At 42.7% G+C, this 26,724-nt stretch overlaps 1 protein-coding gene across 1 annotated transcript in view; it reads right to left on the bottom strand.

The window, feature by feature from the left end:
- Window positions 1-26,724, bottom strand: part of GALNT10 (polypeptide N-acetylgalactosaminyltransferase 10) — an 81,503-nt gene that overhangs the window by 23,700 nt on the left and 31,079 nt on the right. The window contains exons 2-4 of the mRNA XM_059483412.1: window positions 20,490-20,592; window positions 19,475-19,613; window positions 15,952-16,118 (exon numbers count right to left, since the gene is read on the bottom strand). Of these exons, the coding sequence (XP_059339395.1) occupies window positions 15,952-16,118; window positions 19,475-19,613; window positions 20,490-20,592 (409 nt within the window). The remainder of the gene's footprint in view (window positions 1-15,951; window positions 16,119-19,474; window positions 19,614-20,489; window positions 20,593-26,724) is intronic.

Below are 26,724 nucleotides of genomic sequence, written 5' to 3'. Positions count from 1 at the left end.
AAATTATAGAAGCAATTAAACAGAGGGAGGAAAAAAAAAGGAACAAAAAGTATAGGATGAGAAAGAAAGAGGCAGAGGAAGAGAAAGAGGAATAAAAAGACAGCTGAGCCAGGATTCTTGGACACTTGTGGAAAACCACTGTAATTTAGAAAAGACACAGGGGAATTGGTTTTCAGAAGTAAACCACACTCAGAGCATTTAAGTTCTGTGTGGTTTCTTCAAAACGCACAACATAACAATCTACTCATGCATAAATAAAAAACAGAGAAAGCCTAGTCAGACACTCCTCGTGCAAGGCAGGCACAGCCACATTGTGTATGGGGATGGATTCCTCAAATGCTTATCAGAAATTTGCATTAAAATATGGAAATATTCACACAACTGAACACGGACTGGAGCCACATCTGAATTAACACAGTGGCAGTCACCGCGATTAACAAGAATTCAAACAGGAGAGCTGCAGAGAGAGATCACTGAGTGATCAAAACAATGGACAGCTTGTTCCAAAGTGGAGATAAAAAGTTTGGTCTGCATAACGAGCGAGGGGAACACAGCTGTCTTTACATCAAAGAGTGAAGCAGCAAAGAAAAACCTAAAAATAGGCTGAGCTGATGCTGGCCTCATCACTAATGGGTTGATCTTTCAGGCATCTGAAGTTTTGACAGCAAAGCCCATTCAGAGGGTGCCAGAGATTGTTCATTAATGCCCCACACCACCCACTGCAGTCAGTAACTGATGCAGGAAAGAAGCCTCACTAGACAAAACTTCTTATCTTACATCTAAGCAAGCAACCCTTAAAATCTCACACAACAAAACCTGACTAGAGGCAATCACTGAAATACAAATAACCCTGTGAGGGCATTTGCCCTCTGTAGGAACACATCCTCTCCACTCTACAGCACATCTTCCTCAGCTTCCAAAGGAGGCATCAAAGGCAGGGGCTGGAAAGGGCAGCAGCAGGAAAGTGTCCCTGATCAGGGCACCAGGGAGGCAGGCATTGCAACAGCTCACTGAAAAGAGCAAAGGAGCACAAATTTAACCTAGTTCTGAGCTCTCCCCCTGGTGCTGACCTGGCAGCTGTGAGAATGGTCAGGAGCCCTGTGCTAACACACACTCTGTGCCTGCTCTTTGAAGCAGCCATCATGTGCCTTCCTTCAAACGCCACCCAAATACATCCCTTGCTTTTGAGGTATTCCCAGCAAGCTCTCTGTCCTGTTCAAAGCTTTGTTTAACGTTCCCCAGGATTTTATTTCACAGATCCACTTTAGTGTTTTGCCTGACAAGTGTAATTGTCTCACAATATCTACATAGGTTTCCCTCTCAATAGAGCCCTTAGGACTTCTTGATGTCGAGTGTGCTTTTCCCTCATCCTTTTCAGGTCTCTTCTGAATAGATCCTCTCAAGCAACCAGAAATTTTGTCCACTCAATTACAGATTTTTCAAATAAGGGCCTTCCACAGAGACTAGACATATTATTAGTGCAGCTGCCTTCCTCCTGAGGCAGTGGGTAGACTTAAAACGAGAAGAGAAAAAAATAAAAAAGAAAGAAAAGTTACCAGTGTTTAACATCAGAGCTCATCCCTTGCCATTGTTAGTTTGTCACAAAAGATTGTTTCATCACAGAGAACAAACAATCCTCACTTCAAGCATAAATCAGCTAAGCCCAAACCAGGATGCAGACTTTACTTAATGTACCCAAGACAAGATAAACACCAGAGTGGCTGCTGGTGCTCGTTATAATAAAGGAGGGAACTGTCACACAGACACTCTCAGGCTGATTTCCCTAACAACAGCCAGAGATTGATAATAGCAGAAGACACTTGGAAGATCAGACTGCACAATACTTACATTATTCAAGCCAAATCTACGAAGCACTGGAAAGTCTCAAAAAATCCACAGCTCCAAACCAATGGAAAATATAAAGAGCCTTTCTTCAGCTCTTTATTTTGATTAAAATGAGAAAAATGAGACTATGAGAGATCCCAGAGGTTTGTCTACCACATGTGTGTTCATCACTTCCATTTCAGCATCACCTGCCTTTCTGAACTGTTCTGGTTTGTGGTGCAATCTCATCTGAGGTGACACCGGGGGCAGCTGCAGTGACTCCTCCAGGGACACAGGCACAGCATGCTCAGCCTGCTACCAAACATGAGAATGTCCTGGGATCTGGTCTGACACAGCCAGAAGGTGAACACACAGTCACTGGACCTGGCCACATCAGCTGTGAGGATGATGATGGCTGCTCTGCTACACTGACTGAGGGCAGGGTGATTTTAGACAGGTATCTATTGATGAACAAGCAGCTCAAAATGGAGATTTCCCCATTTTTATAGTGTAACTGGGAAAGGAAGGCATAGGAACTATGGAGTTTTCTCAAGCAAGCACTCTGCAAAGACACAGCAGAAAGTCTAATCCACTGACTTCTCACTGCATTCCCAAAAGCTGGGTTTGCTTCTTCAGCACGTCACTGCATTTCCACAGCAAGAAAATACCAAAGCATTCCATGCTTGCAGAGAGGAGCCTGCTGTTTGCTGCACTGCTGAAGCGCCTCACACATCAGGAATCACGTCCCTGATGGTTGGGAGAACAAGGAAAAGCTGCAGGTGCTCCAGCAGCACCTGTGAGCTCACCCTGCTGCAGGGACACCTGCTCAGGGCTGTCCTGCAGGGTGATGCTCAGGTAAGCTGCTCCTCCCAGCTGCTGCAGAAAAATCCATCTTTGGTCACTGCGTTTTGTAAGATTAAGACTTCTCTATCATGCACTGCAAGCAGGCAGAGTTTATTGCATCTGCTTTGCCTGACTGAAGAGTCACAGACATCTGAGCAACCTCACAATACACAAAACTCAGTAAAATGTGGTTTTCAAAGGGATTTTTTTATTTCCTTACCCTTGTGCCATTTCTGCCACATGGCCCAAGTTCTATGCACCCAGACAGAAAATAGTTATTTCATTCTATTTCAAATATTGTCCCAATTAAGCAAAATTTGCTTTTAAAAGAAAATTAAAAAAAAACCAAACAAGTGCTGTTAACTGCTACAAAATTTAATGAAGCTCTAAAAAAAAAATATAATGGAATCTTGTCACACTGAGTAATTTTTATTACAAGGGCAATTTTCTTTAATGAAAGTTGTTAGGTGAACTAGACAGATTCCAATGGCTGTGCCTATGCTGGGCAAAGTAACACAGCCCTAAAATATAAATGAGAGTAAGATTATCTGCAGATTAAAAACTATTCTGGTAGTTTGTTAGCACACTTTGCAATAAAGTTGATGCACAGTGTATCCCAGTCAAGAACTGCTGCTTTCTTTACTTTGAGCTGTAAATAAAGCTGTGTGAAGACAGCAGAGAAGCTTTAACACTAGCCTGCTTTACAGAAGCATCCCTCAACTTTCCAAAATAAGGCATTTTTTTCCCATAGGTCAAATTTCTGTGGTGGTCTCACTGTACTTCTTCCTCCTGGCCTCATCCAAGCAGAGCTGCCCTCAGATCCCTCTAGTCATGGCAAGAACCTTCCAAGATTGGAATTCCTCCTATCCGGTTGACTTTTCATTCCAACATTGTACTCTGCCACATGAAGAGGCACCTAAGAAATTAAAAAAACAAGCATATGCAGAAACTGGGGGAAGACAGAAGAGTCCAAGGAGTTTTTTTTTTTTTTTCTTTTTTTTTTTTTAATAGCTTATAGTCCCTGTAACAGCTCTGCAGTATTTGGCAGGGAAGGGAGTGCCAATATTTGCCACAGAAAAAAAAAAAATACCAGCCATGACCGAAACTATTAAAGTGATTTATGTCCTGTGAAAGAACTATGAGTGAAACACTTCTGTCCTGCCAGTGCAACATTTCTTGGTTCACATGATACCATCATTTGGTTTCTGAATTTTACACTGTGGAGCACATCTGCAGCTCCAGTGCCTTTTCCAGACGTGTATAATGAACCCAAACCAGAAGGAACAGCACTGCAGAAAAAGGAACATTCCCAGACACCTTCCCACATCACTCAGATGCCACGGATAGCACCGAAGGTCCCTCTGCCCTACAGGACCTGCTGAGGTGCTTTGCTTTAGTTTACACTCAGGATCTTGAAGCTGTGGAGATGGGAGAGCCACTGCCCTCTGAAAACCCAGGGAACCTCCCCCTCCCACTGCAGGGCACAGGAGGACAGGGCTGGAGGATCTGCAGAATTCCATTTTAGGCAGAAAAGGACCATTTCCCTTCTCTGCAGGTTATTCTGGCTGCTTTCCGACAGCAAAGCCTCAAGTGCCAGCATGCATCTGGCATTTGTTTACAGGTTACCCCAGCCTGCCATCCCCACCCTCCCACACACAGACATGCTTGTTGAAGATTACAAATGAATCCATTCATTTTTACTTGGCTACTTGGCCCCAACGTGCTGTTTAACAATTTAAGAACGAATTATACTTCTTCCTGAATCCATCATAATGTGCAAGCCAGGCCTCCCTGAAATAGAAGATTCTAAATCATTGGAATTAACTTCTCTCCCTGTTTTGGTGCAGATGAGTAATCCTTTGAAACAGCAAAATGTGCTGTTATCCAAACAGGCAGCACTTCCACTAGTTTTAATTTTCTTTCAATGTTTTCACGCTCTGATCACTGAAGTTGGTTGGGAGGATAATAAATTGATTTAACAAATTGTACTATGAGCACCAGTCTCAGTAATAGAAAACTGATTAGGCTGATCACAGCTTTCCAAGCTGAATCTCCTTACAAAGGGGAAAAAGCTTGAGAAGGGAGAGAATTAATATTTGTGGCTTCACTGATTACAGTTCTGGGGTGGACTCCAAAATGGGTGGGGGTCCAGTTTCCATCAGGGCCCATTCTGCATCAGTGCTGGGTCCCAGCACAACTTTAAAAACAAAATCTGAGGGGGGAAAGGGGTTTCTGTGCAGGGGACAATAGCTGAATGATAATATAGCATGACAATATAGCATGGTTTGGACTTAACAAAGATTAAAAGGGTTTGCTGAAAACCTTACTGGTTTTGTTCTCTTTCTAAATGGTTTCAAACCAAGCTTCTGTTTCAGGTTCAATAAAGTGCACAGAAGTGGAAGAATGGTGCCCAAGAAATAAGCCAGGTTGAGAGTTAGTGGGGAAAAGACCAGTGGTGTGAGCCTGGGCTGTGATAAACTCAGGTTCACAAATTTCTGCTGTCCTGCCATGCCATCAATTCACCCTTCAGTTTGCAAAGGGAACTTTCTCCACACTGCAGCAAACACCCCAACCCTGCTCAGGAATCCTTCAGGAGATACCAGCACTGAATGCAGACAGAAAGGTGTAATTTTAAAATGGGAAAATTCACACTTACTGGCATCAGTATATAAACACACTGAGACCCCAAGGAAAGTTCAGTAGGCTGCGATTCCAAGCAGGGAATTACACAGGGAGCAATCATCTCAGTGACACCACAACCTCTCAATCTCTCAGGAAAGTTTAATTTGTAAAAGAGTCTGTTCCAACTGCTGCTTTCGGAGGGAATCCAGAGAAATCCATTTACTTATCTTTCCTTCATGCTGTAAAGGTTTAAAGCTCCTGTTCCTTGGGAGCAGTGCACCCAACCTGTGGTGTGTGCATCACCTCTTAATTCCTGCACACTGACCTGGCTAACCCACAGGATCAGTTTTTCCCCCTTTGCCAGAACCCATCTCTCCCAGGGGAAACACTCAAGTCATTCTCATTAGTTTACTCTTCTCCCTTTCCATTTCATTAAATATGCATCAAGATTAAGGCACCCACTTAGGTTTTTTCCTCTTCTGTTGACTACATTTCATCTAAAGAGGGTATTTTGTGACTCTCAGTGATTTCCTGTTGATTGCTTTTAACCTCAGAGCTGCTGTGCTGGCACGCACTCACTGGAGAGATGCAGGTTTTGGCCTACACAGCCTCTGTAGCTGCAAAACAGGGAAGAATTCCTTGCAGTACACTTAATATTCAGCTCAAGTTTGGTGTAGCCATGGTGACTGGCAAGGAAGGGCATTACTGTCCCAAATTCCTGCCTTCAACCCAAGCAATCTCTGCACTCATCTTAAGGCCACACCAGTAGCTTTGTCTGCCCAGTTGTTTAACCAAAGGAATTCCTGCACTCTCAAAATCTTTAATTGCTTTGAACCTACACCATCAACTCCTTTTTGGGCACTGGAGAGACAAGGAGGGGTGCAAAAGCATCTCAGAATTTTGTTCCAAAGCCTCCTCTGTGCCCAGGGAGTGTTCCAGGACACAGCCACTGCTGGCAGTGATGTTCTGCATGGTGAATCATGACAGGAGCCTAAAGCCCAAGACCAACAGCAAGGCAAAACTTGCCAGCATCTGAAGAGATGCAGGCAGATGAAGTGTTAAGACAGTTCTTACTGAAACATTTTGGAACATATCAGAGTTGCAAGATTAAAGCCTTAAAAGTCACTGAGTTTTGCAGGGAAAAAAAAAAAAGAAAAAAAGATGCCAAAACAAACCAGTCCTCAGAGGGTTGGCTTTGTACATGAATAGTGCTGAGAGAGGCAAAGAACTTCTTGGCCTCAAAGTATTTGCTCTGTGCAAATCATCAGAAAAGGAAATATTCCAGAAAGAGCACAAGGATTGACAGAGAAATCTGCTCCAGACTTTTGTCTTGTTAGAGAACAGTCCATTAGAGATGTAACCCACTTGAAAGTGGCTTTGATTTGGTAAGAATGCACCCTTTGGGTCCCACAGGCTCTGATCTCCAGTGTCTAAGTGAGGAAGAACAACTATGAAGCCTAAAATTAATACCAGAGAACTACAGGGTTTTTGCTCTGGGGTTGCAGCCAACTTTGAATATTAGAAAACTCACTGATAATCCTTCAGTCCTACAATGATGCTTGAACATTAATAAACATGAATGACAAAGCAGAAGGAGGTCTGTCCTGTAGTCTGTGTGTCAGAGAACAGAAAACAATGTATTTGGCAAATGAAAAAAATAGCAATACAGCTGCAGAGAGAACACACAGAAGTGACTTGCAGTAACAAACTCTGCCATGCCAGAAGTATAATTTACAAACTCACATTTTACTCTTCTTCTAGGCCTCTTCACCATCAGTTCCCAACACTCTGGTTTACTTTACTCACAAGAAATGCAGCTATCACAGTAAGTCAGTGACATCTGCTAGAAAGGCCAATAAATCTATTAAATCCTGAAGCACAAATCCAGGCCCATTCCAGCTGCACTGATACCAAAACTAAGCCATCTTGTGGGCAACACCATTCTCAAGTAACACATTAATTTTATCTGGATGACAGAGGACAGGGCAGGGCTGATAGCTGAAGGTCCCTGCTTTTAAATCTGGAGCTTTGGCTTCCCCTGCCCAGCAGAGTTAAATTATTGTGTTCCATCAGTGCACCCCTGATGTGGGGAACAGGCAGCACTGCTCCTCAGGAACTGATGCTACACTGACAGAACTGTGTGCCACTTCTTTACTAAGAGCATATAACTGCAATTAAAACTAGAGAAGGAATGTGGTTTGGTTTATCCACCTTTATTTTTCAGTTGAAGCAGCATTTAGCTTCCAATTTTGAAGAAGCTAAATGCTTTTTGAAGAGTGAAGAAGTTTCCACCTTTATCAAAGTCCCAGTGTGAAACAGCTGCTTTGTCAATACCACTCCAAATGCAGGTTTAAATAGCAGAAGCTATGATTACCAGTAATAGATATCATATATGGGCAGAGGGTGTTTGAATCACATTTCTAATTAACTTCTATAGAGAAGCAGCTGTAAAGCATTAAAATGCTGATTTGCACTGCAGCTGGCAGATATCTAGATTTTGGACTCCTAGCAGATGAGGACATGTACTTCAAGGTGAGGAGAATGAAATTAAAGCTGTTTTCCTGCAAAGCTCCTCTAACAGAAGCTACATGTGTAGGCTTTCTTAGTAGCAAGCAATGCACTGAGATTTACTTAATGAGCCGTAATGGAAACTCTGCTCCTCAATTATTTATTTTTTTTTTAACTTTAGACTGCCAGACATCCTTCACTACACAATAATTAGCTGAGAAAGAGGTCACAGTACACTCGACCTTTTAAAGCCACCTCATTTCCTTTCCAGAAGAATCTTTCAGCCACAGCAACTGATCTTACAGAAACAAATACAAGATGATGAAAAGTAAACTGGTTAATTTAGGCTGTCACAAACAAAGCTGCAGTAAACAACCACAACAGGCCCTCACACTTTTTAAAACACCAGAGAATAAACTTTTAATGGTCCCCAGGCATTGCCTAATGAACAGTGCAGGTTTTAGACATCCCTTTATAAAGGGAATACACGACTACAGACATTAAACACACATTAAAAATGGATACTCAAAGGAGGGAAAACATAAAATTGAATTTCATCCATATCTCACTCTGATCCAAAGCAGACTTTGTCACTGTTATCTGAAGTATCCCACACTCACAAGACACTGCCAGAAATGGAGAATAACAAATTACTCTCTTCTCATAAACAAAAATGGGACATTTGCACCAGCTTTTATTTTATTGCTCCCTTGGTGCTCACTATGGAAAGGAATGCTGGTGAGTTCACAAATTCACTCCTACACTCACATCCCTGCTCTGCTCTGCTCCCTGGCAGTCATGCTGCAGCTTGGGGCAGAAATGGCACATCTCTCCACCCAAGAAGAACCAATCTTCTCCCACTCACCCAAAGGGAGATCTGTCTGTCTGTTACTTCAAAGACATTTTTCATGAGTCTAAACAGATCTGCAATGAATTCTAACAAGGAAAAAAAAAATCTTCTTTATTCTGCAACTTAATTTACAAAAATAATCTTTCTATCAGTTCTTTGGGACAATATTTACAACAACTTTTATGAGACCTTGAAAGCAACACTTAAAAGGTTGTGGAAAAGCACACTTGGCCCAAAAGAGCTTGGGTTTTTCTTCTTTTCTCCATACTTTCTGGTAAGAAGCTTTAAGATGAAAATATTGATAATTCAGCAAGAAAGGCTGTCATCACTTTGTCCTAAGCACAGTCACTCCATACTGAGATGTACTAACCAGATGCACTTCAGTGCATTTAAGAGAAAAAAAAAAATACTTTTACAGTGCATGTGCCTGAAGATGAAAAGATAATCTCTTTAGCTGCATAAATCTCTTACTGTTCCATTTAAAGATCAAAAAGAATTCAAGTATTAAACCTTTTTCTATTTCAGATACTCAGAACATGATTTCTTTCAATTAAGGCCTGGCAGATGTGGTTAATGGAACAGAGCTGTATTTGTTATATACCTGCTGCTGCACCAAATGACACATTAATCACCCCTGGCCTTCTCCCTCACTGCACTCCTCAGTGACTTCTGCCCTCCAGACCAAATTATGCTGCTCATGGTTCAGCCAAGTTCCCTCACTCCCATTTGGTTTTCCATTCAGATTATCCCACACCTCCAGAATTACCTGTACTGCAATATAAAGAGAGGTTTAAAATGTCACAGGGATTTATCTGTCAAGGGAAAAGGAAGGATTTGGTTGTGTCTCCCCTCTGATAGGGAATGAATTGAAATAAAAATTTAAATGGTTGAGTGTATCAATAGAATAGACTCCTAAAAAAAGTTTTCACAAATTAAGATGAGGTGCAAGGTAACAGAGTAGTGTTGGAAGATGAACTGTAGTCCAAAATCTCCGTAATGACCACCCAGGGGAAAATGAGTTCCCATACACATTCCTCAGAACAAAATTGTCTCCTTGAAATCCACTGCAGCCAAGAATGCATTTACAGAGCCACTCCCTAAACCAGGCTGCGTTTGATGTAAAGACCAGAGGGTTCACTTTGCAAATGTCATTGTCACCTTGGGTCAGACACACTCAAACACTTGGGTTTGTCATTGTCACCTTGGGTCAGACACACTCAAACACTTGGGCCCAAAGCTTTGTTGCCTCCCATTGCCAGGTGCAGATTCTGCCTGGCTGCTCTGAGAGGGATGCTCAGATTTCACATCTTGCCACGGACAGACATGCAACACCCTGGGCACAGGGCCCAGCTGGGTTACCACTTCCAGAACAATCCTGATGTTTGGAGACTGCAGTATTTTCAGTGCTGCCACATCCAGCTTGATTGTTGTACCAACAGAGTGCTTTGCATGTAACTCATGCTTTGGAGATGACTGATGCTGCAGTTCTCCTCTTCAACAAGGGACAACATTTGTTCTAAAACACTGTCATTTCTACCAAAGTAATCTTAAAAACAAGTAAGAACAGGCTGTCACTCAATATGCAAATAAATGAATGCTGAAACGTGAGTTTTATGGGGAATTCAAGCACTTTGCCACAATCACTGATTTCTGTCAAGCTCAGCCATAAAATAAGATAAACCCTGTGTGGTGTGTAGCCTTTTCTCTGAGCACACAGCCAGCCCCAAGTACACCACAAGATGTTTCTTTTAATGACATTCAGCAATTAAGTCACAGCCTCCTGCACACAGTAAGCTTCAAATGTCTTGAATAATTTTTAAATTTCCATTGCTGCAAAGGGTGAAAAGGCAAAAATCCTACCATGCCTGACATTAAGGGAAAGGCTGAAAAATCCATGATATCAGTTTGCTCCAGAAGCACATAAATGCAAACAATTAGTTTGTTTTAGAGGTATTATTTTGCAGGTGTTTCCTAGATAAGTTATGGGAGCTCTGCAGAAAAGGACCTGTGAGTCCTTGGGCACAAACTGAAGCACAGGAAGTGCTGGTTAAGCATAAGGTATTTTTTAATTACTTTTTTTTTTTTTTTAAACTAGGTCACTGACAGAGTGACTGAACAGCAGAACAGGTTCCCCAGGGACATCAGGGATTCTCAATCCTTGGGGATTTTCAAAATTTGAGTGAATAATAAGATCTGCAGAAACCTGCTGTAGCTGAGCAGAGGGGCTGGGTTAGATGATCTCCAGATTTCCTTTCCAAACTCAGCTATTTGTGATTCTGCACCTGTTCCAGTCCCACCTGCACCTGTAAGAGACCTCACCTCCAAAACAGAGGAGTTTGCCTTCTGCCTTTCAGCAGGAGTATTTGATGTTCCACTGCTGTGCTGGGCTACCAAATAGGTGAAAAGCAAAGAACATTGTGATAAGCATCCTACAAAGGGATGTGCCATCCCTGCTCCCCCAGCTCAGGGCTGATCATTTATTGCTGACACAGAGAACAGCTTTACATCTGTTCATGCAGACACAGACACAGCTTTTACAGCAGAGGTGTCCACAAGGAATGAGGTGGAGACCAACAGTTCATTTAGTACAGGACAGACACTAGAGCTGAACAGCTCCATTTCTCAGCACAGCAATTCAGCTGCAGGCCCAGGGGCTGAAGCAGACCCTGAAGAACCATGAACTGCCTGCCTGTGACTTGTTCCCAGCTATCAATAACAAAATGCCACCAGAGCTGATAGAAAAACCTGCAGTGTTACAAACTGACCTGCAATTCCACTTCAGCTCTCCTCCTCCCATTTCTGTGATAAAATACAACCAAATTCCCACTCAGCAGCATGGTAATTAGATATTCAAAAAGCAAACAAATTTCACATGACAGTCCCCAGGAGAAAACTGATATACATGGAAAAAACATTTTAGTTTACTTAGGGCCATTCTGGTAACAACAGGCTTGGGGGGATGTAATTAGTATCCTGCAAGCCAGCATATGAAAAGGTTTAATTTAACCTACCAGACTGAAAGAATAGCTATAGAAATTAAAAGTGAAGCCACAAATCCACACAGGACTGCCACAGCTAGGAGTTTTTATAATCAGAAATTGTAGAGTGGTTATTCACATGTGTTGCATTCAGAATTCTGCTTATCCAGAAGGGGAGGCATTATTTTGGACCACCCTGGAGAAGCTGGGGTTCATCAAACCCTGGAGGTCAGCCTGTGGCTCTGGCAGTTCTCTGTTCCATGCAGGAAGAAGCAGCCAGTGCTGGGCAGGTTAATTCTTACTCTCCAACAACAGTTTGCTGAATTGGTGCCTCCCTCTTCAATATATTGAACTATTATACCATATATTCAACTTATTATACTATTATATATTCAACTATTTTCTTCTGCACAGAAAATACCGACAAGTGTTCTGAACTGGGGAGAAAGTTCTTACATCACTCTCAATCAAGTTTGTGGGGAAAAGAAAAGCATTATAGCAGTCTTAATGCAGTGCTACACTGACAGCAGAGATTACCAGTAGAGAAGGTAAAAACCAGCCTTGCAATATTCCCTCTGCTGTGACCAATGGCACATGATGGAAAGCAGCTCCTTTTAAATCAACCCAACCTACCAAAAACCCCAGAGAGGAAGATTTGAGTGTCAGAAGGAGCTGCTGGAGGTGACAAAAACTGCAGCTCAAGGCAAAGGGATGGAGCCACCACACCCATGGACAGGCAGCCTTTCCCACAGCACTCTGCCTGACACAGAATCCTGCACAAAATTTGGGTGAGGTAAGGCTCTAGGCTTTTTTTAGATTTGGACCATTTGCATTATACTGCAGGCATACAAAAAACCCCACACCATTCCAGACAGCAAGTTGTTCCAGCACATTTTGACTTTCCAAGTAGAAAGCAAAGGAAACATTTAAAAAACATGTCTTGTAAAGCTTTTGCTGCTCCCTGTTAAGATTTGCTGTCATCAGGACAGCATTTTTTGGATGAAAAATGTTTATTGCTAAAGGTCACAGAGTTGTCTCTTTCGAACAAATTAAGAAATAAATGGCTGCTGACACTTCCAGAAGATGATTCATCTGTCCAGGAGCTCCAATAATGCACAGCCACAGCTGCCCCTCAGGTGTGCTGCAGGCCACAGCAGCCACCAACTAACCCAGAAATCTGTCTTCACTCTCCTGCCACTCTGTTAGCCAACTTCTCAGCCCTCTGCATAGACACACCAAAAATTCCTTACACTCAAGCTTAAAACCAGATGAAAAACACATGAAAATAACATCTGTCAGGAAAAACACTGCTTTCAGTAGCCAGGTTTCCACACTTACTTTTTCCATTATTACCAAAGTCCCCTTTCCTTCATGTGCAGCAAAGAATCTCCATGTATGAGACACGGGGATGAAAGAGGCTGATGGATCAGCACCAACATTCCCAGAAAGCAGTGAAACAGCAGAATAAGAGAGAAATATTCCAGCACCTCAAGGGCAGCAAAGCCCAGCACATTTAACCCCAGCACAGGTCAGCACACAAGAAATGCTGGCAGGAGGGAGACAGAGAGAATCTCCTTGCCAGGGAAGGTCAAGCTATTGAAGAATATTCTTTAAAGAGTTATTAAAGTTCTGGAGGTCTGTTTAGACAACCCTCGAGTGAAAGGCCAGCATGAGGTACAGCAGAGATATCCAATGTTTTATCCTGTCAGAGTAACATCTCCACAAAAAATTTAATAATAGATTTTTATTGAGTGATTATCCTTTCCATCCTTGGCTCTTCACTGGAGTTTATGGTGACTATTTACTGATCTCTTCAGGGAAGGAGATGACATTTACTGTTCCTCCTATGCCCCTCTGATCTCAGCCATGGCCTCTGCTGTCACTGCATCCAACAGCGATTCTGTAACTTTAAAAGATGCTGCTACAAATTTAGGGGGCTGTTATTTCAAACAGAAGCACAGAATTCTTGAGGACAATACAGAATGCTTTGCAGACAATGCAGAGGACCAATCATTTAAGATTTGCAAAGAAAAATCAAGAAATTTCTTCTCATTCTTTTTACTGCTCTCCAGTTCTGTGGCACAGCTGTGATGATCATCAGCTTGGACATGGAGCTCTTATTATCTTCCCAATTTAATAATAAGAAACAGATAACCACAGCAGTTGCCTAACAGTCCAAATATAAAAATGTGCTCTTTTCAAACATATAAGATACAAGTAAAAGTTTTCCTGGAACTTCTGCTCCTTCATGCATTTCAGTTTGATGCATTAAATGATCAATTCTCAGTTACTGGGCTGAAGTGTTTGTTGTTTAGGGTTTTGTTTTGGTTTTGTTTTTTTCTTTTTTTTTAACAATGGATAAATTACAACCAGAAGTTTGTAGGCATCATCCTTTCAAGTCAAGATCATGTAATTAGGATTTAAGAGCCCCCTAAGACTAAGGATCTATTTAAGCCCATTGAGGGATGTGCAAGCCAACCTCAGTGTGAGTAAGGAAGAAAAGTGCAGATACAGAACTGACAGCACTGAAGGAAAGATGTTTCATCCTAACCAGCAATTGTCCCAGTGTGCAGAAATCAACGCTGCTAGCAGGAAAATACTGGTTTAAAAAAAAAAAAAACAAACAAGAAAAATCCACCCCAAAGAGAAACCCCACACCAGTTTTTATTAACATACTCTCTTTGCACGAGTGTTATTCTCTTCCCTTGACAATTTAGCCTACTGTCCAGCATCTGGAGTCTTTTATATCCATTTATAAATAGATGCTGCACACAAATGAATCCCAGCTACTCCTTGCAACCTTTGCATGAAAGATGGATGACCAAGGGAGGAGAGTTTTTGTCTTATCAGAGGCAGGTGGGATAGAGAAGAGTGAGATGGACAAACAGCACAGGTACAGATTGAGGCTCTCTTTCACGTGGTTAGGGCACATCTATAGAACAAGGAAAACAGACCCACAGGAAACTAAATTTCATTCCTTCCACTTCTCTGAAAAGAAATCCATTTGTACAATTCACTTGTGGTTACAGCATGAGCTTGTCTAATTTGCTTCTAGACTGAGTAGCAATAAAAAGACCTTGTAAGGAAGGTGGGTTTTCCTTCTCCCCACCTTAGCCTGAAAATTCTCCAAAGAAATACTTGTATCATGTAACATTGATTTGTTCAATGCAGCATGCCTTGCTTGCAAACTAATGAGAGAAGAACTTCAGGCCAAGCACTACAGCTGTTTGGAAGCCAAAATAGGGCAGAACACCAAATATCCACAAGCTTGTTTCCAAACTCATTTAGGAGCTTCCTAGATGTCAGGTTTCTGGAGATGTATCCTGTACAGAAAGCTCTTTTGCCTCACTTGAGTAACATCAGTGGCTTGAACTCTGCAGCTCATAAAGCTAAATAGTAACTTTAAAGGAGAAAACTGAGTTACTAGATCTGACCATAACCCCTCAAGGTCACTGTGCCCTCTTCAACACCAGTCAGAGGACTTCCCATGGGATTTCTGCACCTATGCAACATCTACAGGACAGGGGCATTGATTCCTCCTTCCCTTGCCTTTTCCATCACAGCAGGAGTACAAAACACAAGGAAAAGTGCAGCTTAATTTGCATCAGCCACCATTTAAATGGCAATCCTGTGTGGATTTGTGGCTCAGAGAAAAAGATCTCAGCAACTACATGCACACATTGGTGCTGCAATGCCAAGTGGCTGTTCCATTTGTGGTGATGTGTGTGCCAGTGACTCCACACCTCTGCAGACTGCAACCCAACCCAAAGTAACTACTCCAGGCAATGCAGTACAGAATATTGAGGGAAGTTCCGAGCAAGGGAGAGAAAAGGTTTGGATGCTGCACATTTACTTTTCAGGAGCACAAAATTCATGAGAAAGGCAAGCCAAGTCATAGGCAGTCCCAGATGGAAACCTTTTATCAAGGATTCTTTTACATGTTCTGCATCAAGAAAGGAAAAATAAAGTAGAATGTAAGGAGTGAGCTATTCCCACCTTCCCACCTCTTGGCTTTTTTTTTTTTGTTATTTCAAGAGTCAACATTTAACATTTTACATTAAGGGCTACACAGGCCCTTAGCTGAATATTAAAACCAGCTTCTCTGCCTTTTGATACTGCCCAGAACACAGGACAGCCCATGCCAGCAGCAGCTACACCAGCACACCCTGAATTTGTACCATGAATTTTCTGCTTTCAAATGCACCGGAGCAAGATTGCCCTGAGCTCTGCTGCTGGCAAGTAAAACCCCTCAGGTCAAGACACACGTATTTACAAGTGCACTGGCCCCTTAGGCAGGGATGGGGATGTCACATGAAGCCACCCTACCTCTGTCACTGAAGTCATCCACCAGCACGATCTCTGCCACCAGCTCGGGCGGGGAGCGGTTCAGGACGCTGTGCACCGTCCGCAGCAGCGAGGACCAGCCCTCGTTGTGGAAGGGGATTATCACACTGGTGTTGGGCAGCTTCTCCAGGTACAGCTTGTTCTTGCAGCTGGACACAGAGAGAACAAGTCAAAAGGTGCTGCCAGAACGCACCAGGCACACCAAAAAACACCCGAAACACACCAGCGCTTCCGTATTAATTACCAGCAAGCAGCTTAGTAAATTCAGTAAACTTCTTTAGTCCTCGAAATGATGCAGAGTGCATTAGTTTTCTTGATTTTGAAAAAGGGGTAACAAACTGTTGTGGAATGGGATTATCACACTGGTGTTGGGCAGCTTCTCCAGGTACAGCTTGTTCTTGCAGCTGGACACACACAGGGCAAGTCAAAAGGTGCTGCCAGAACACACCAGACACACCAAAACACACCAGCACGTCCATATTAATTACCAGTAAGCAACTTAGTAAAGTAAATTTAGTAAACTTCTTTATTCCTCAAAATGACGCAGAGCGCATTAATTTTCTTGATTTTGAAACAGGGCTAACAAACTCTTGCCTTGTACGGTTGGTTTCAAGGTAGCTTCATTAATAAAATTCTGCAGTATGAAGTGCAGTGTTTACTTTCCTGCAGGTGTGGCCATAAGTGGACTTTACACCTGGTTAAACAGGTAACCTCTAAGGCCACACAGTGACCCAAGGTAGTTCAAAACCACTCAGTAGCTTTTCATTAGGGGCCAAAAATTGTATTCCATCCCTGGAGCCCCCCGTGTCCAGAACAAACCAGCGTGTGCTGTGTGAATGGAGGTGTGTGGGGGTACCATGGACAAGCTGCCCTGTGCCCAGGAGCAGGGCAGGGAGGTGCCACTGTGCTCCCTGTCCCTTGCACAGCCCCCAGGCTGTCACTCTGCCCTGGGGGCTGTCACTGTGCACAATCCCATGCACACAGGCAGCAATTCCCTGCCCTGGCCCCCAGAAGGACAGACAGAAATGAGAGCAGCTCTGGCAGCTTTATCCTGGTACCTTTCCCAGGGCACAGAGAAGGATGTACCTATGTTATACAAGCTCAACACATCTATGCCTACAGGAAGTTACCCTGGTGCCTGTGTGAGAGGACAGTGACTTATTCTGGGTGTAATGAATTGTCCTGGGGTGCTGCCAAGAGCCTGCAGGCTGTGGCTGCAATGCACAGATGCAAGATGCAAACTGAAGCTGCAGGGATTGCTTTCATCCAGCCCTTGGCATCGCCACCCTAACCTTCTTCCAACAGCTACTAGCTACAGTTCTGCTCCAATATGAACCAAGAGCCCTTGAATTGTTTCTAACTCTTCTTACACTGGAATCCTCATTTTCTGGCTAACTTAAACAAGTGGAAAACTTTAGCTATTAAGTTTAACCATTAAGCATGGAGAGAAATTGCTTCCCTCCAGCTACTGTATCTACAATTGCTTTACAAGACCTGCAAAATTAGTATTTAATATTAAAAACCCTAGAGGAGCCTAAAGGAACTGTTATCAGGGGAAGACATGACTGTTGAAACAAACAATTGTATGTGTGCACCAGGCAGATCCAGTACATGCTGTGCCCAGGCTCCCTGAGTCCCACAATTAACAGAAAGCAGACACACTGGTTGGTATATCTAAATCCACACAAACCATCTCACACATCAGCTGCTTCTGTGCCCTTCCCCAGCCAGGACAGCCACTGGGGAGAAGCCCAGGTGTGGCCCCAAAGCTCAGGGCAAGGCAGATGATGCATTTTCCCCCAGCACACCTTCTCCTCACACTCCTCACTGCATGTAAGGGGCTCTAAACCACAGCTCCCTTCTTTCTGCAATACTCTTTATGGACTTATAACTCTATGGCTGGGTCTCAGCCTAACTTTGTTACAAACTGCCCTCCTCAACCTCTCCAGTAACACAAACCACACCATTTCATGTATGTATTTTTAATGGGTACAGAGAATGCACAGCAGATCCTTCCAGTTGTGAATTCTTCTCTGCACATCCCCATTATAGGAAACCCTGCTGCCTGCCCAGCTAATCCCAGCACCCTCTGGGCACTGTGCTGTTTATCCACTCCTTGAGACCCCCACAATTACAGTTTGCTGTGCTGGGGGAAAGGATTTGTCAGGCAACAAGCAAACCACTGCAGCAGCACATTAATCACAGACTAAGTTGTCCCAGACGCTTCACTTGTTAATTTTATCTGAGGCTGGAGTTAGACGTTTCAAAAAATTGTAATTTTCAAAAAATTGTAAATTAAAAAAAAAATAAAATTAAACATTCTACAAAAGTTTAAATAGCAGAATCAGCAACATTGAGTTGGCAATTTCAGGAAACACTGGAGCATGTGAGGTTACACATTAAACCCTCAGATAACAAAATACTGGCATTATCTGATGTTTAAGTTCCCACAGCCCAAGGCAGACCCTGTAAATGGAAGCCAGGTAGAATTCAGATTAGTAAACTCAAAATGTGTTTCCTAGAACTTGTAAATGGGCCTATCCACAAACATCTTCAGTTACCTGATTTATCTCTATGTTTAAACATTTCAGCTGCATGCCTAAAATATTTATGGAGCTATACTCACTACCTTTTTTATGTGTTTATATTGAGAAAGGGTGTCAAGCCAGTGTATTTGATTAGTTTGGTGTGACAGCTGAAGAGGTAATATTTCAATTGTGCAGTTAACAAATTATAAAACCTGACTTCTGGAACTTGTATCTCGTGAATAACGTAGATGTTGAATTCAGATTTATTAAACTGTGATAAACACAGCTTTACACAAAAGAATCTTATATTCAAATGTCTAACAATGCTTTCAGATTAAGAACCTCAGAAACAGTATTTAAAAACCTCTCAGCTTTGTATAAACAAGGGCTAAGTCATAACTGATGCTCTTGTGCAAGAGAAAAACTTCTGGCTTGACCAAAATCCAGTTCAACACCATCCTACAGCATAATGTCCAAAATCAGATGAACTCTAAAGTCAGTATTCAATTGGAACTCGTTTCTACTTCTAAACCCTGATGAGGCTGCTTTTATGAGGAAGATGTCCACAAAAATAATCCATAAACCTGGTAAAACTCTTCATACATAGTTGAGTGAAGCTATTCACATCTTTTTCTGCTCCTGAGCATTCCGCAGTCATTTCCAGCTAGTGGCCAACATAAGTGGAACCTCAGGATTACATTAAAGATTTCTTATGAGCAGGGTTGCAAGTTTGTGGTAATTTTAAGTCTTTTGAAATCAAAAAACAATTTTTTCCCCCAGATTTGATCTCTTCTATTTCCCACTGAAATTACTGTACACCGTCCTATATTAAGGAAATACCAGGACCCAGCTGTGCAAAGATTGGATTTTATGAACAAAGGTACAAGAGTCCATAATAAAAAAGAACACATTCCTGTAGAGGTGGTAATTTAGGGCTTGCAAAGCTTCACTCCTAGAAATGCAAACTGTATACTCACTTTGGATGCCTGATGTCTGGAAGGGAACGATTCAGAGAAATTTTATCACTCACAAAGATATTAAAGCCATTTTCCCTGTATGCCTGGTCCACTCGCTCTGCATCAGTCATTGGGTAAGGCTTTCCCTGTTCTCCATTTCCTGTGGATAGACAGAAAGTAAATACAGATCACTGCTGCTAATTAGTGCTTAATGGGCCAGAAACCAATCCATACAGCAGAAAAAAATAGCATCTTAGAGTCCTTTGAACATTACTTTATGAGTTTTGTGCTCTGTGTCATTTAGCACCAGGTCAACCACGTCAATTTAACAGTTTTATCTGATAAGCAGTTTTGCTACAAACCACTCAGCTGTGCAAATCCAAGGTAAAAATCTTCCTCCTAACACCAGAAACAGATGAAGGGGTTTTGGCAATGCTGTGGAAGATCTCCAGAATGCCTTTTGTTTCACAGTGGGAAGAATCCATGTGGTTTGAAAATCTCAGCACTGTTGGAATGCTCAGCACAGATGGATTTGTGCTCTTGCACTGAGGGGCAGAGCCCTTGCAAACACATCACTGTAAAGCTGTGACATTCAAAATGAGCCTTATTTGCAATGCAAGACAAACCTCAGAATTATGGAATGGACCTGCACGAATGTTATAGTCCAGAATTTTTTTCTTATTCTTTCTTTCTGGATTTCCCATTTTTGGGAGAGGTGCATGCACACTTTTTTGAGGGAGGGGGTGTAAGTTCTTAAAAATCAATTTTTCACTTGTCATAAAACCACCAAGATTTAAGTGATACATTTGCACCTCAAAACAGTTATTGTGGAGTCAAGGAAAAACGAATTTAACTGGGATTAACACAGTTAAAATATTAACAGGTTAATTGGCTTTAATTATGAACTTTAATTTAATGCTGCATCATGTCAAGAACATTACCTTGACCCTAAAGTTGAACATGTTATTCTACACTCAGCCTACCAAATAAAATCAAAGTTACAATCTGTATTAAAAGGTTTTAATAGCAATCTTACCTACACGCTCTGAGTCCCTCCTTATGGCTTCTTTGTTGTGCCAGTCCTTTTTCCTTTGTCCATCAGCAAAGTAAGGGTCTTTCTTTTGCCTCACGTGTGGTGCCTTTTAAACAAAAAATTGGATATATAATAAATACACAACAAATGAAATCTTTCCTCAGCAGCCTCCCCTTCCTGTAAGAGGAAATTAAATATCTCCCTTAAGGTAAGATCATCACAAGCTAGTGACTTTTAGCCTGAAAGGGGTGAGGGAGGAAGTGAGTTTTGCTTGTCTCAGAACTTTATCTGTGTCTGTTAAGTGATATTTTTCCAGGCACCATCACATATGCAGAACATTATTTCTTAATCAGAGAATCTATTAAAAACTCCCATTTTCATTTTGAAAACCTCCAATACATCTTACAGTCTTTTTGTTAATTAAATAGGATGTACTGGGAGACCTACTGCAGGATCATTATTAATGAGACACTACCACACCTGAATAAGATCAAAATAAGATTTAAAAGGTCATTTATTAAGACTCTTGCTGGTGAACCCAATTAGAGATTCTATTTCATTGTGTTGTTCCTGAAATTCAAGCCAGGGGTGCTTTGAAAACAAGTCAGCAAATGAAGATCCCCAGAAATCCAATGTCTCCAGCTCCCCTCTGACTGCTCAGGATGGAGACTGACATTTGCTGAAGGGAAGAGGAGTCATGAGAGGCACTGCAAAAGCCTGATATTGTTTCACATCATGCAGGGGAAGGCCAGTGCAGCCCCAGAGCAGCTGAGCTGGTGAAAAACCACACACTCCTGCCATGGAAGGGCTCACCTGGACTCACCACACAGAAATACCAAACTAATTTGCTTAACCTGCCTTGTGGTTTTCCAGCTGTCCTATTTAACACCACTGTTCTCCTGCAAATTCCTGTCTGGTGATAACGCCACCCCTTCTCATCACTCCCACCAAATAACCCACACCAGAGCACGCTGCCATGCTGTGAAATTTTTGCCTCTGTTTTACAAGAACAATTATTTGCCAGGCCAGCTCACTGACCAGTCTCCTCCTCTGCCAGGAAAAGCCCTGGAAAGCTCTCCCAGCCCAGAGCACCTCCTTGCCAGGAGAGTTTTGCCAACTTTCTCAGCACTAGCCTTCTGCACAAGGATCATAATGGGCACAGGAACAACTGGCAGGTCTGAAATTTTTATATTTTAGGTCTCTTTGTCTCTTGTTTGTAGTGTTCTGGACTGAAAGCACACCAGGAGAATCACTGACAATGCCACTGTCCCATTTGCTGGCATTAAAAGTGTGAAAATCCCTTAAAAGCAGCTGCTGTGGAAACCTCACCCACCCCTGCAGAGGAGAGCATGGCCAGAGTGTCCAGGGACTGGATCCAGAAGGAAGAACACACAGTGCAACCCTGAACCTCACAATACCCACTGTGATTGTGCGAGCCCAGCACCCCAAAACCCATAAAAAGTGAGCAGGGAATGGAGGCAAGCTGGAGAAAAAGAGAAAAACCCAGACCCACCAGCAAACAGCAAAATCCAACCTAACAGAGCATTGCTAAGGGGGCTCAAATCTCATCTCTTTCTGAGACTTGGGCAACTTAAAATTAGAATTGCAGAGGCACCTCTGAAAACATCCCCTGTGCATTGCTGCAGGCACCCATGGGGACTGCTCTCTGTGCTGGTTTTGGCTGGGGTAGAGTTAATTTTCTCCACAGGAGCTGCTGTGGGGCTGTGACTTGGCTTTGTGCTGGGAAGTGTTGATAAAACAGGGATGGTTTTATGGCTGCTGGGCAGGGCTTAGCCAGAGTCAAGGAAGGTGGCAGAGCATGGGAGGCTGGGAGGGGACACAGGCAGGACAGCTGTTCCCAGGGACATCCCAACCATGTGGTGTCACAAGGAGTGCATAAAGCTGGGGGAAGAGGAGGAAGCATGGTTTTTTGCAGTGATGACATTTATCTTCCCTGCTTTGTCGGGGGAGACTGAACACTTGCCTGTGCTAAGGAATGGATTCCCTGGTTTGTTTTGCTTAGTGGGGTTTTTGCTTTACTTTTTCAACTCTTTCTCTCAACCCATGAGTTTTCTCAATTGTAACTCTGCCAGCTCTCACCCCACGGCGGGGGTGAGCTGCCAGCTGGGACACAAGCAAGACACATTCCTTCTGAAACACACTGAAATGCACAGGGGATGAATCTGGAGATGTCCTCCACAACAGCTCCCAGGAGAGAAGTTGGAAATACACCCCAAAAGATTCACACCAACATCTCCAGACCCCTCTGAGGGAGGCCACAGCACTGGGCTGGGTCAGGAGGAGCATCTCTCACCCTCACACAGCTGTCCCAGCACAGCAGCAGCCTAAAAGCCATTAAAAAGCACTCACAGCCATCCCTGCTCAGTGTGTGCAGCCCCAGGCTCTGAGCTGGCTGCTCCTTGTGTTTGTGTGCTCAGTGCAGGATAATGTGTACAGGGAAGTAAATTTTCTGCACAGCTTCGAGCCATTATTCAGAGGGGTCAGCAATGTGCATGTAAACATCCTCAGAGCAAGCAACAACCTAATGCAAGCAATTTAAACCCTGAGATAGAAGGAAAGCAGGCAGCAGCACACCATCCTCCAGGGCTGTGAAAATAAAGGAAAACAAAAACAGGAAAAAACAAAATCACAGAGACCGCCACTGCATTACCCACTGCACCAACCAGACACATAGACAGTAGAAAGTCAAGCACATAGATGTATTTCTCTCAGTCCTAGATAAATTTACACACAAAAGCATCTGTGAGCTGGGTTAAGCTAACCCTGTCAGGGCCACACATGTCAGTAATTTGTAAACTTTAAATTAAGCAAGAGGGAAAACGATGAAGCACATGCATCAGTTACCCAGAGCTCTCTGAACTGCAGTGTGGGACTTCAGAGGTGCCCAGAGTGAGAGTTATTGATGCTGAAGTGCTGGGAACAGGCTCTGTACTGCTCTCAGTCTGGAGACTTACAAGGATCAACACTTCTTGATGCTGGCACTGACAGAATGAAATGAGGACTGTGCAGGGTGAGTCATTCCCAGCTCCTCTGCCTGCACTGCTCATGGTGCTCCTGCCCTGTACAGCTCACACCAAACTGTCCTATTCACACAGGGCAGCACAACCTGAACCTCTGCTGGGTGTACACAAACCTCCAAGTGGCTTTTAGAATCCTGAAGGGTAGAGACAGTTCCAGGTCATGGCAGTCATGCTGCATTCTGCAGCTTTTTTTGGTCTTTGGCAGAGAAGTTACCTTAGTTCATCCAACACTGGAGTCCTCCATTACATTTAATTCAGCCTGGGTAAATGTTAAGAGGTTGGAATATTTCTTACTGTATCCCTTGCAAGCAAACACACAATGCTTACACTGGTTCTGCAGGTCGCTGTTAAAACACCGTAACTGAAGAGTCTGCTGTGAGTCACTGACAAGTTCTGTCAACAGTGTCTAAACATTAATGTTGAAGTGACTTTCAGTGCTAGAAAAGGAACATCAGTGTCTTTGCCTCGGTGACCTTGCCAGCCCTCCCCATCCACACAGCCCTGGAGGGAAGGTGCAGCTGCAGCAGCCAGATCAGTGTTGTATTTCTGGTTAAAAACCACTTTCAACACCAATTTAATTTCAGCAGACCACCAAAAACAGTCAGTGTGAACTATAAAGCATTTGCCTTCCCCCTGCCTGCCTGCAGTTATCTGATGCCATCACTCTGAGCAGAGCTGTGTGAGGCTGCAGGCACGGTGCCACCACGGGCAGAGGAAGGATGGGCACATATGGCCTCAAAGTCCCTCTCCCTGGGAAAATGGGCAGGTTGCTGACATTGATGGGAATTCTGGAAGCTCTTCTTCTTTCTTGCTTTCTTCCCCCAGCCCCCTATTTGTAAAAGATGTCTGAAGCTCTAGAAATCCAGACACAGCATACAGAGACCAGAATGTTGCTTTTTTTAGAGTTTTCCTTCAGGGATGCTGCATGGGATTTGACTCAATTATGCAAATTACATAACTTGATGATACTCCTTCAACAAATGCTCTAGACTGTGATATCAGAGCAATCTGCAAAACACAGCAAGTTTCCTAGGATTGACTTTTTCTTTAACTCTTAAACAAGCATCTCATTTATGGGGAGTTATGTCATACATGCAATGCTGTATTTCATCTCAATTTACACTCTCATCCTAATTTCTCATTAACTCTAACTGCATAGCAGGAGGTGGAACATTTTTGTCCAAACCCTCCACCACATCCCCCCTTATGTGCATTTTATCTATGGAATGCAGTGACCATTGTTTGAACATTGGAGCTGCCAATTCTGCATGGTTAAGGTAAATTTCTATCCCTATAAAAGAGGTCAGCAATTTTCACTTCTGCTCTGTGTTAGCTTCCCATTTTGCAAAAATATTGCTGTTTTTTAAATGGTCAATTGTAAACAACACGTAAAAATCAGATTTTAAAGCGTGAAGGTTTCATTATGATCATCTACTCAGGCTATATAAGTGCACCATTGAATTCCATCCAGTAACTCCTCCAACAAGCCCATAAGTTCTATTTCAGCTCAAGCACATTTTCTTTCCCTTAAGAACTGAAAGTTGTTTACCACTAAGGAGTGATTACTTCTCCAGCAATATCTTAAACCATTCTCCTGCCTGTTTCCAGCCTTCATTTTTTAAAAACTGAAAATGAACTAAACTAGAAAGGCATATTAAGCAATACACTGAAAATGGATTTAGACAGATTGCTGTAAATAAGCCCCTTCTGTTGTCTACCACACTGTTACTGAACACGCCGCCAAAGCAATTGATCGGCGTTCAAACGCCAAATGCACAAAACCAGAATTTTAATTTTTTGTTTAATCACTATTTAGTGTGTCTGGCTGCAGCCAAAATAAAAGAAAAAAGGAAGTGCGGATCAAGACATAAGCCAAGAGTTTTCTACACATGAGGAAAAAAGATTTGCTGAAGCATTTATGTTAACCATAATGCTGTACAGATCTCAAACTCTCTCCAAACATTTGTTTTGCTGATTTATTATTTTATTTCAAATCAAGGAACAATAATCAGACCCATGATTTTTGGAGATTGTGTCCAACAGGGCATCTTCTTCACTCCAGATCTCTTCACTTATCCCAGCACCTCAGCAAGTCTGTCTTGCACTTATATCCTGAAACAAGATATTGAAGATGCCAAAATAATTCAAGGAAAATAACAGGGAGAGAGAAAGCAGCAAATAAGAACCATTCCTCTATTTATTAAAGGAACTTGCAACCTGAGGTGAACTCAGTGGAACACTCAAGAGCACACACATGGGAACAACCCAGTTGTCACATTCTGTGACATGGCAAAGCAGAAAGAGAAAACATCCATGGGCAGATTCCTTCCAGTCTTCCAAAACCTACAGGACCTGAAGTGTTTCAGGAAGCAAAACATGAGGGAAGCCAGATCTAGGAGAAAACAGGAGGAATCCTCCCTCTCACTGCAGCAAACTCAGGTTTTAATGATTGTGGAGCCATCCATGCCAAATATAAGTAACCTTTTCATAAATAAATAGATTGCAAGTGTCACTGCACCATGAAGAAATTAAATTCTCTTTTTGGTTTGTCAGAGCTCTATCAGCAAGTGTTGAACAACAAACTGGTACAGCACTCACGCAGCACAAACAGACTCCATCCTTTTCACTGGCAGGAAAACAGCTGAGACTTTCAGATGAGCTAATGAAAAATAAAAATATCACCAACATCAGCTGGAGGCTGCTCCTGGGTCAGGAAGCTGAGCATAACCTCAGTCAATCAAAGCTCCTCATTTACTGGAACAGGAGGCAGCACACTACTGGAAAAAAAGGCTGCTAAAAGCCTGTTGTGTGATCTACCCAAGTGTTTTCAGAAGGTTAATTTTTGAAGCTATTTCAGTCCATAAAAAATTTAAAAGGTACATTAACATAATTCATACCTCCAACATTTCAGGAACTATTATAAGGACACGCAGGACTAAATGGTATCCCATCATGCAGAATTTTTAAATGCTTTCAAAGACTAAAAAGCCAAGTTCATCTTCACAGCTTGTTGGGACTCACATCCAAGCAACAGGCTTGAACCAGACGTGAATTTTTCCTGCAGAATGCTATACCTTGGCCATAATTTTCTTTACTAGCTGTGACACCAGTTAAAAATTGAAATTCAGATTTCTGCTTTGTTTTTGAGGAGGCCGGGCTTTGGAGCATGGAAATATCCTGATTCCTTCAGCAGCAGA

Source organism: Ammospiza nelsoni, chromosome 16, assembly GCF_027579445.1.
Source record: "Ammospiza nelsoni isolate bAmmNel1 chromosome 16, bAmmNel1.pri, whole genome shotgun sequence".
In the NCBI taxonomy this organism is placed as follows: domain Eukaryota; kingdom Metazoa; phylum Chordata; class Aves; order Passeriformes; family Passerellidae; genus Ammospiza; species Ammospiza nelsoni.
Note: the sequence above shows the minus strand (reverse complement) of the source record. Positions and strands in the feature narration are given on the sequence as shown.